This window comes from Chanos chanos, chromosome 7 (assembly GCF_902362185.1).
Source record: "Chanos chanos chromosome 7, fChaCha1.1, whole genome shotgun sequence".
Lineage (NCBI taxonomy): Eukaryota > Metazoa > Chordata > Actinopteri > Gonorynchiformes > Chanidae > Chanos > Chanos chanos.
The window spans coordinates 775,607-785,606 of NC_044501.1; the positions used below are offsets into that span (position 1 = coordinate 775,607).

At 44.7% G+C, this 10,000-nt stretch overlaps 2 protein-coding genes across 2 annotated transcripts in view; both read left to right on the top strand.

Annotated features, from left to right (window-relative positions):
• Positions 1-2,212, top strand: part of eri2 (ERI1 exoribonuclease family member 2) — a 6,856-nt gene extending 4,644 nt beyond the window's left edge. The window contains exons 8-12 of the mRNA XM_030780310.1: positions 179-267; positions 380-515; positions 972-1,142; positions 1,231-1,597; positions 1,693-2,212. Of these exons, the coding sequence (XP_030636170.1) occupies positions 179-267; positions 380-515; positions 972-1,142; positions 1,231-1,597; positions 1,693-2,212 (1,283 nt within the window). The remainder of the gene's footprint in view (positions 1-178; positions 268-379; positions 516-971; positions 1,143-1,230; positions 1,598-1,692) is intronic.
• A 3,078-nt stretch (positions 2,213-5,290) lies between these two features.
• The window catches only part of LOC115817070 (zinc finger protein 271-like), a 128,038-nt gene continuing 123,328 nt past the window's right edge, over positions 5,291-10,000 (top strand). Inside the window, exons 1-3 of the mRNA XM_030780311.1 lie at positions 5,291-5,308; positions 5,583-5,700; positions 6,659-6,775. Coding sequence (XP_030636171.1) covers positions 5,291-5,308; positions 5,583-5,700; positions 6,659-6,775 — 253 coding nt within the window. The remainder of the gene's footprint in view (positions 5,309-5,582; positions 5,701-6,658; positions 6,776-10,000) is intronic.

Here is a 10,000-nt window from a genome sequence, read left to right on the forward strand (position 1 = left end):
CTCTCTGTCTCTCTCTCACTCTCTCTCTCTGTCTCTCTCTCTGTCTCTGTCTCTGTCTCTCTCTCTGTCTCTCTCTCTGTCTCTCTCTCACTCTCTCTCTCTGTCTCACTCTCTCTCTCTCACTCTCTCTCTCTCTGTCTCACTCTCTGTCTCTGTCTCTGTCTCTCTGTCTCTGTAGGTCTGGATGATGCTCGTAACACAGCCCGTCTGGCTTTGAGGATGATGCTGGACGGCTGTGTGATGAAGCTGACTAAAACGCTGTGCAGGGTGAGTGGTCTGGTGTCTGCCTACAGGTAATGACATGTCCACTGCTGTGTCCATTAACACAGTGACAAACTCAACGCTGACATGTTCTTCTTACTCATCGTTTAAACTGCAGACGGCACTGAGGCGCCAGCCTGGCGACGGGAATGTTCCAGTCCCTCGTCGGAGGGGCGGAGACCCAGACGGTAAGAGAGGCGTGGCTGACCCTGCCGAGTGTGGGCGGAGACACAAACAAACGTGGGATTCGTTAAGTAAATCTGGGACCAGTTCTTCCACACTGTGTCAAAACTTAATATCACCTAAGACTGTACTTACCCCTAGTCTAAATACTGGGTTGTCAGGACCTCTGACCAGTCTAAATACTGGGTTGTCAGGACCGACCAGTCTAAATACTGGGTTATCGGGACCTCTGACCAGTCTAAATACTGGGTTGTCAGGACCTCTGACCAGTCTAAATACTGGGTTGTCAGGACCTCTGACCAGTCTAAATACTGGGTTATCGGGACCTCTGACCAGTCTAAATACTGGGTTATCGGGACCTCTGACCAGTCTAAATACTGGGTTGTCGGGACCTCCGACCAGTCTAAATACTGGGTTGTCGGGACCTCCGACCAGTCTGAATACTGGGTTGTCGGGACCTCTGACCAGTCTAAATACTGGGTTATCTGGTCACTCAACTGGTACACACGCACGCTTTCGTCCTACAGACTACAAACTGCTCGCCCTCTCCAACACTCCTGATAGCTACTCAGTCACACCACCAGGTCATCACGCTTTCCAACCCGAGCCTGAGGGCACTGTGAGGTCAGAGGTCATCCTCTTGACCGAGGTGGATGAATCTGGGTCGTATGATGACGTGGTGTTGGACGATGCCTCTGGTCTCAGACAACTCAACTCACATGTTTCAGTACCGATCCCGACCCACGTGACCACTAAATCAGCGTGTGAAAGACGCGGAGCAATCAGCCTCCTGCAGCCTGGAGAGCGGGGACGTGTCGTTCCCGGAGAGCGGGGACGTGTCGTTCCCGGAGAGCGGGGACGTGTCGTTCCCGGAGAGCGGGGACGTGTCGTTCCCGGAGAGCGGGGACGTGTCGTTCCCGGAGAGAGGGGACGTGTCGTTCCCGGAGAGCGGGGACGTGTCGTTCCCGGAGAGCGGGGACGTGTCGTTCCCGGAGAGCGGGGACGTGTCGTTCCCGGAGAGAGGGGACGTGTCGTTCCCGGAGAGAGGGGACGTGTCGTTCCCGGAGACCGGGGATGTGTCGTTCCCGGAGACCGGGGATGTGTCGTTCCCGGAGAGCGGGGATGTGTCGTTCCCGGAGAGCGGGGATGTGTCGTAAGGGGAGAGCCAGTGAAATCTAATTTCCCTCCAGATGTGAAGAAGATAAACCCTGTCCCCTCATCTCGTGGAAATGAGATTTCTTTACCAAGCAAGACAGACAAACAAGCCCTGAGCTTTGCTGAGACCAGTATATCCAGGACAGACCCGTACCGTTCTGTTATGTGCCCAGAACTCTACAGAACCACGACTACCAGTGCCTCTTTTACCGTTTACACAGACAAGTCTCCCCTCAGCACCACTGCTGGGTCCAGATTGTGTTCTGGAGTTTCTGCCGTCGACCGCTCCAGGTCCCCCCCCCCCTCCTCTGTTCACTCTGTCCCCAAGATCTCCTCTGGCACACGCCCCTCCCTCTGTGAAAACAGGCGTGTGAAGCAGGCGGGAGGTGGGAGGAGAGTAACGTCCCCGCTGTGTGCCTGCGGACAGAGAGCTCGGAGACGCACCGTGGGAAACGGGGGTCCGAACCACGGCCGCGTGTTCTTCTGTTGTCCGGTACCTAAGAGGGGAGCAGAGAGAGGACCGAAAACAGGCTGTGACTTTTTCAAATGGGAGTCGACCCTCCTGAGGTCCAGCCCTGCACCTGGACTCAAAAACCCAACGCGTCTGCGCTGACCTCTACACACGGCCGTTTTTCACACGTGTGTGTCTGTGTGTCTAACAATATCAAAGCTCTGGGACCTGAAGAAATGTTTTAATAATCCTAAGTTTTCCTTCTGCTGAATCCCACTGCATTCAGCAACAGAGAACCAGTGTAAACTGTTGTTTTATTGTAAACTGTTGTTTTATTGTAAACTGTTGTTTTATTGTAGTTGTTGTTTTTTAAGTTCTTCCTGTGAGTATTACAACTGTTACCAAGGTCTGATATCTCCAGTTCTGAAACATGTCTGTGTGTGTGTGTGTGTGTGTGTGTGCGTGTGTGTGTGTGTGTCTGTCTGTGTACGCATGAGAAAGACCTGCCCTGTGACAGGCATCACAAAGTAAAGTTTAAATCTGAAAATTCTAATATTTGATGCGAGTGTTCGTTTTATTATTATTATTATTATTATTAAACTGTGTGTTTGAAATTTGTTTAGTGTACCTGGCCTGGTTTGTTTACATGTAGTGAACCCTGGTTTGTTTATGTGTTTACATGTAGTGAACTCATAGCCTATTAATCACTCACTCACTCATTCTCACAGCCACTTATCCTGATTAGGGTCGCGGGGGGGTGCTGGAGCCTATCCCAGCGCTCATAGGGCGAAAGGCAGGGAAACACCCTGGACAAGTCGCCAGTCCATCACAGGGCAGACACACAGACAAACACACTCACATTCATACCTAAGGGCAATTTAGTGTCTCCAGTTCACCTGACCTGCATGTCTTTGGATTATGGGAGGAAACCGGAGTTCCCAGAGGAAACCCACGCAGACACGGGGAGAACATGCAAACTCCACACAGAAAGGACCCTGGGAATCAAACCCGAGACCTTCTTGCTGTGAGGCAACAGTGCTACCCACTGCGCCACCGTGCTGCCCCCCTATTAATCACCCACTGCTTAATTTTTGGACTTAAATCAGCACAAAGTCAGTGCATAAAATACTAATCACCAAAAACAAGTTATTACAGTCAATACTAATCACTACTGGGCACTAATGCCCTATGAAACATAACAGTGCCAACAAAACAGAGGAAATTTAACAACAATAATTTTTTTTTTTTTACATTTTCAAACCTCTCCTTTGTTTCTAAGCACTGTGTTGTTCATTAATAACACTCTGTTTCACTTGTGTTTGTAGGTAGTTTCCCTGTGATGGTCATAAATAGATGTACCAATAGGGGGCGCGATTGCATAACAGTTTAAAATGTTCAGACGTGGAACCACAGTTGAGAACTTCATTTACAAAGGTTCTGATAATAAACAGGAACCCACTTCTTCAAGGATCCCTCAGAGCTGAAAAATTCTAACCATTTCTAAATGAAATTCTCCCACACCTTGTTAAAAGCCTTTCCAAAATAAATATAACTATTTATTCCACTATAAATATCATGCTAGATTCATTCTTTGTCTCTCAGTATTTAACTTCATGAGGAGAAATGAACAGAATTAGTGTATCAGTCTTAAGACGATGCGTTCTGCTCACACGCAGACGTCACAATGTCACAATGTCAGAGGTCCCCGGCTCTCGTGCCCCATGTTTTGATCATAATGAAGTTAGACTTGGTTGCCTGAGGTTCAACCTCTGACGTTACCACCTCCGTCGCCGCGTAAGAGCCGCATGGGGATGGGACGCTATACAATCTGGGATTAAGGATTCGGTAAGCATACACCTTGACGATGATAATTAATCTGACCTTTTAAGATTTCATTGGGTCAGGTAAACCTAACACCTTGTTAGTAATTTGTTTTCTAATACGTTTTTACAGGGATGTTTCATTTTGCATTTCATGATTTTGTTATTTCTGTAGGCCTATACTATGTTAAAGAAAACTTGTTTTGAATAAAAACTCTTTAAAAAAAATTATTATTATCTGATATATTTCTCAAAACACATCAGTTGCAAAGAGCCAGTTGGACAATGTTTCTCAGTGGGCTGCAAAAGGCGTGTATTTGACCATTGGCTGTTTTACCCACAGGAACAGTAACACCCTCCTGATTTGGCAGTTTAAGACCGTGATTTGGATGGGATTTGAACTAAAAGTGTTTGACTTTAAAAACTTTATTGGACAAGTGTGGCCATTAAAGAAGTAATACAAACAATTAACTGAATTTCTTGAAGTATGCACCACAAATGTTTTGCGCACATTTAAGCCAATGCCTTCACCTCTTTCGATCCAGTGGACTGAAACAAAAGCGCGTGGGCTACTCTACAGGTATTGCGCCGTTCAGCGCATATACATATACATATACAGTATACATATACATATACAGTATATTCTACTATGCATCATGTTAGGCGTCGAATCGTTGTGACAGACCAGGAGAGGTTATTCACGCGGCATATAAATTGCCGCCGTTCTAACCTCGGTGGCGGGAAAGGAACGTCTCGAGCCAGGCACCCTGACAGAAATCTCCAGGCGACTTTCTCTGAGGAGAATTTTTCAGAGTAACAGAGTCAACGAGCCGCCCAAGTGAAATATCGAAATAACGTACACGGTCCAGACCTTTTCTTCTGTAAACTTAAAGCTTATTTACATTTACATTGGAGAAAGCACGGTAAATTCTTTTTCTTCTCATTCATAAATTATATGTACATTATTTATAATTCCTGAGGTCTGTTAACTGTTGCTGTCTGAAATTACCTCAATTTAGTGCCGACGTATATTTAGCATGTATTTACAGTTTTTCTCACGAATAAGTGTGTCGTTTAAGTGCGACTTTTTGTTATTGTTGGAAACCTTTCTTGTTAACCAAATGCCCTTAATTCCGAAGTGTCTTTTCCGCTGTCATTCCACCGTTTTTCTGAGCAGAATGTGAACGGGTTTTTCTAATTTATCAGCTAGTTTGTTCTGAATTCTGGCAGAGCCTTGGGCGTAGATCTATAGACACATAAAAACAGCACCAGAGCGTCAGAGGTAACTTTGAGTATTTGCTTATGAATCGTTTCACTCTCGGCCGAGTTGGTCCAGACACTTGAAGTCGACGCCGAAGGTCCAGAGGTCCAGTGTTACCGCTAGCGATAGCCTGCTAGGTTTTACAAGCGCAGTGGAGACATGAGCTCCTCCGATGAGGTGAGAGAAACGGATTGCCTTTTCCTAAAGTGACTGTTCCAGTTTTCTTTTTGGATTCATAAGGATTTAATAAGAAACAGGACCTTGAACACTGGTTTAGGGTTTAGGTCATTATTAAGTCAGTTTGACTTCCATAATACGTAATTTGTGTTAGAATAATAACAAGTATCATTTCAGTCTCAGCAAGCATCGCGCGCTTGTGTGTGTGTGTGTGTGCGCGTGCGTGTGTGTGTGTGTGTGTGTGTGTGTGTGTGTGTTTGCCTGCTTGCTACAGGATGACTTTGCGGAACTCCGGGTGTACTTCACTAAACTGGAGTGGGCTCGCCTGGAGAGCTGTGAGAAGTCGCGGTACAGAAACATGAAGAGGAACCACGAGTTCATGATTTCTATAGGCACGTTTGGTTTTTACTAAATAAGAGACAGCTGAAGACCCCTTGTTAATTTATGTAGTGTGTGTCAAATATCAGTGTTAGAGAAGGTCTGTAGCAACTCATAATGTAATAGGCGTATAATGTAATAACGGCACATGGTGTAATAAACGTGTAATAAATGCAATAATATGCCTATAATGTAATAAAATGTTCATCACATAATGCAGCATCTTTTTGCTCATAATGTAATACGTTGTATGTTATATGCCAGTTGCTACATTATAAAGTGAGTTAGGGTTAGGGTCAGTAGAGTCTGTCATTTTTATTGCATTATGCCATTATGCCCAGTTATTACGAGTTGTCATTTAACAAAGATTTATTTCTCGTCTTGGCAAAGCATTTCATATAAGATGAGCTCATTTTAAACGATTCCTTCTCTTTCTCTCTGGAGTTGTCTATTTTTAAGACAGGGTGGAAAACAGGGTGTGCTTGACCATGAACAGATTTACTGAAATTCTAAATTTAGACAGTAGAAAATCACCTATAGATATATTACAGCTACAGTAGGATATATGAAAAACTACACCAGCAAGTCCATTACTTGGTGTTTAATGTAAAACAGGATGCATTTCCACCTTGAAAGCTTTAGTGAAATCATGTGTTTCTGTCCCAAATGGAGTGCGCTCTCATGTCAGTCAAGTTATCGTCTTAAAGCATCGATTCACTGCTCTGAAGTGTTTACAGGAGATCAGCTGGAGGCGTCAGCAGTACTGAGTGATGTGGGAGTGTTTAGAGGAGATCAGAGGAGGCGTCAGCAGTACTGAGTGATGTGGGAGTGTTTAGAGGAGATCAGAGGAGGTGTCAGCAGTACCGTGTGATGTGAGAGTGATCTCTGTAGGAGGTACACTCTGTAAGCATCAGTGCGGAGTGATCTGGAGATGGAATCTGTGTTTGGTACGGCTCTCTTTTTCTCTCGCAGGGTTAAATTCCACCGTTCCTACCTTTATGAGACGAGGCAGGGCAAGGAGAGCGCCCCCTGTTGATAGCAGTGACTCAGAGGAAGAGTGGACACCCAGCTTAGGAAGAAGGCCCGCAGGTATTGGCCTGCAATCTCTCCCCTGACCACAGAGAAACACAGAGAAACACAGGGAAACACAGAGAAACACAGGGAAACACAGAGAAACACAGGGAAACAATGTGCCATATGTGTGTGTGTTTGTGTGGGGGGTATATTTGGTATTACATGAACTGTTTTGAGAAAATGTATGCTGTTTAGAGGTGCAGAGATAGCGTAAACAAACGGAATTGCAGTGTTTTGTGAGAGGGAAATCAGACTCAGAGAAAGTCTTTATGACTGATCTGAAATCAGACTCAGAGAAAGTCTTTATGACTGATCTGAAATCAGACAGAGAAAGTCTTTATGACTGATGTCCACAGTCCCTCAGACGCTCAGACCACCGATTAGACAGCGTAAAGAGACCAGCGCTGATACGCAGCCTCAGGCTCCAGGATCCAGTCCAGTCGTCACAGCACAGGACGTAAGTGCAGTCCCCTCAACTTGACTCTCTCTAAAGATATAAAGCTCTAGGACAGTGTTTCTGTGACCTCTCTTCAGTCCTCTGGACTCTCTCTAAAGATATAAAGCTCTAGGACAGTGTGTCTTTAACCTCTCTTCAGTCCTCTGGACTCTCTCTAAAGATATAAAGCTCTAGGACAGTGTTTCTTTAACCTCTCTTCAGTCCTCTGGACTCTCTCTAAAGATATAAAGCTCTAGGACAGTGTGTCTTTAACCTCTCTTCAGTCCTCTGGACTCTCTCTAAAGATATAAAGCTCTAGGACAGTGTTTCTTTAACCTCTCTTCAGTCCTCTGGACTCTCTCTAAAGATATAAAGCTCTAGGACAGTGTTTCTGTGACCTCTCTTCAGTCCTCTGGACTCTCTCTAAAGATATAAAGCTCTAGGACAGGGTTTCTGTAACCTCTCTTCAGTCCTCTGGACTCTCTCTAAAGATATAAAGCTCTAGGACAGGGTTTCTGTGACCTCTCTTCAGTCCTCTGGACTCTCTCTAAAGATATAAAGCTCTAGGACAGGGTTTCTGTGACCTCTCTTCAGTCCTCTGGACTCTCTCTAAAGATATAAAGCTCTAGGACAGGGTTTCTGTGACCTCTCTTCAGTCCTCTGGACTCTCTCTAAAGATATAAAGCTCTAGGACAGTGTGTCTGTAACCTCTCTTCAGTCCTCTGGACTCTCTCTAAAGATATAAAGCTCTAGGACAGGGTTTCTGTGACCTCTCTTCAGTCCTCTGGACTCTCTCTAAAGATATAAAGCTCTAGGACAGTGTTTCTGTGACCTCTCTTCAGTCCTCTGGACTCTCTCTAAAGATATAAAGCTCTAGGACAGTGTGTCTGTGACCTCTCTTCAGTCCTCTGGACTCTCTCTAAAGATATAAAGCTCTAGGACAGTGTGTCTTTAACCTCTCTTCAGTCCTCTGGACTCTCTCTAAAGATATAAAACTCTAGGACAGTGTGTCTTTAACCTCTCTTCAGTCCTCTGGACTCTCTCTAAAGATATAAAGCTCTAGGACAGTGTGTCTTTAACCTCTCTTCAGTCCTCTGGACTCTCTCTAAAGATATAAAACTCTAGGACAGTGTGTCTTTAACCTCTCTTCAGTCCTCTGGACTCTCTCTAAAGATATAAAGCTCTAGGACAGGGTTTCTGTGACCTCTCTTCAGTCCTCTGGACTCTCTCTAAAGATATAAAGCTCTAGGACAGGGTTTCTGTGACCTCTCTTCAGTCCTCTGGACTCTCTCTAAAGATATAAAGCTCTAGGACAGTGTGTCTTTAACCTCTCTTCAGTCCTCTGGACTCTCTCTAAAGATATAAAACTCTAGGACAGGGTTTCTGTGACCTCTCTTCAGTCCTCTGGACTCTCTCTAAAGATATAAAACTCTAGGACAGTGTTTCTGTAACCTCTCTTCAGTCCTCTGGACTCTCTCTAAAGATATAAAGCTCTAGGACAGGGTTTCTGTGACCTCTCTTCAGTCCTCTGGACTCTCTCTAAAGATATAAAGCTCTAGGACAGGGTTTCTGTGACCTCTCTTCAGTCCTCTGGACTCTCTCTAAAGATATAAAGCTCTAGGACAGGGTTTCTGTGACCTCTCTTCAGTCCTCTGGACTCTCTCTAAAGATATAAAGCTCTAGGACAGTGTGTCTTTAACCTCTCTTCAGTCCTCTGGACTCTCTCTAAAGATATAAAACTCTAGGACAGTGTTTCTGTAACCTCTCTTCAGTCCTCTGGACTCTCTCTAAAGATATAAAGCTCTAGGACAGGGTTTCTGTGACCTCTCTTCAGTCCTCTGGACTCTCTCTAAAGATATAAAACTCTAGGACAGGGTTTCTGTGACCTCTCTTCAGTCCTCTGGACTCTCTCTAAAGATATAAAACTCTAGGACAGTGTGTCTTTAACCTCTCTTCAGTCCTCTGGACTCTCTCTAAAGATATAAAACTCTAGGACAGGGTTTCTGTGACCTCTCTTCAGTCCTCTGGACTCTCTCTAAAGATATAAAGCTCTAGGACAGGGTTTCTGTGACCTCTCTTCAGTCCTCTGGACTCTCTCTAAAGATATAAAGCTCTAGGACAGTGTGTCTTTAACCTCTCTTCAGTCCTCTGGACTCTCTCTAAAGATATAAAACTCTAGGACAGTGTGTCTTTAACCTCTCTTCAGTCCTCTGGACTCTCTCTAAAGATATAAAGCTCTAGGACAGGGTTTCTGTGACCTCTCTTCAGTCCTCTGGACTCTCTCTAAAGATATAAAGCTCTAGGACAGTGTGTCTTTAACCTCTCTTCAGTCCTCTGGACTCTCTCTAAAGATATAAAACTCTAGGACAGTGTGTCTTTAACCTCTCTTCAGTCCTCTGGACTCTCTCTAAAGATATAAAGCTCTAGGACAGGGTTTCTGTAACCTCTCTTCAGTCCTCTGGACTCTCTCTAAAGATATAAAACTCTAGGACAGGGTTTCTTTAACCTCAAGTTTTGGAAATGTTGCCCTAGACCATTATTCAGTCTGTTTTTGGCTTGGCCAATAGACATCATTAAACTCCATACACACCATTAAACTCCAATACACATAATTAAACTCCATACACATAATTAAACTCAGTACACATTGTTAAGGTCAGTACACATCGTTAAGGTCAGTACACATCGTTAAGGTCAGTACACTTCATTAAACTCATTCGCTTTACAACATGTGATCTGCTCTTGTAAGTATGTCTGTGAATTTTATTTTTTCTCAGTCAGAGATGTGTCTGGTGACTGACTGA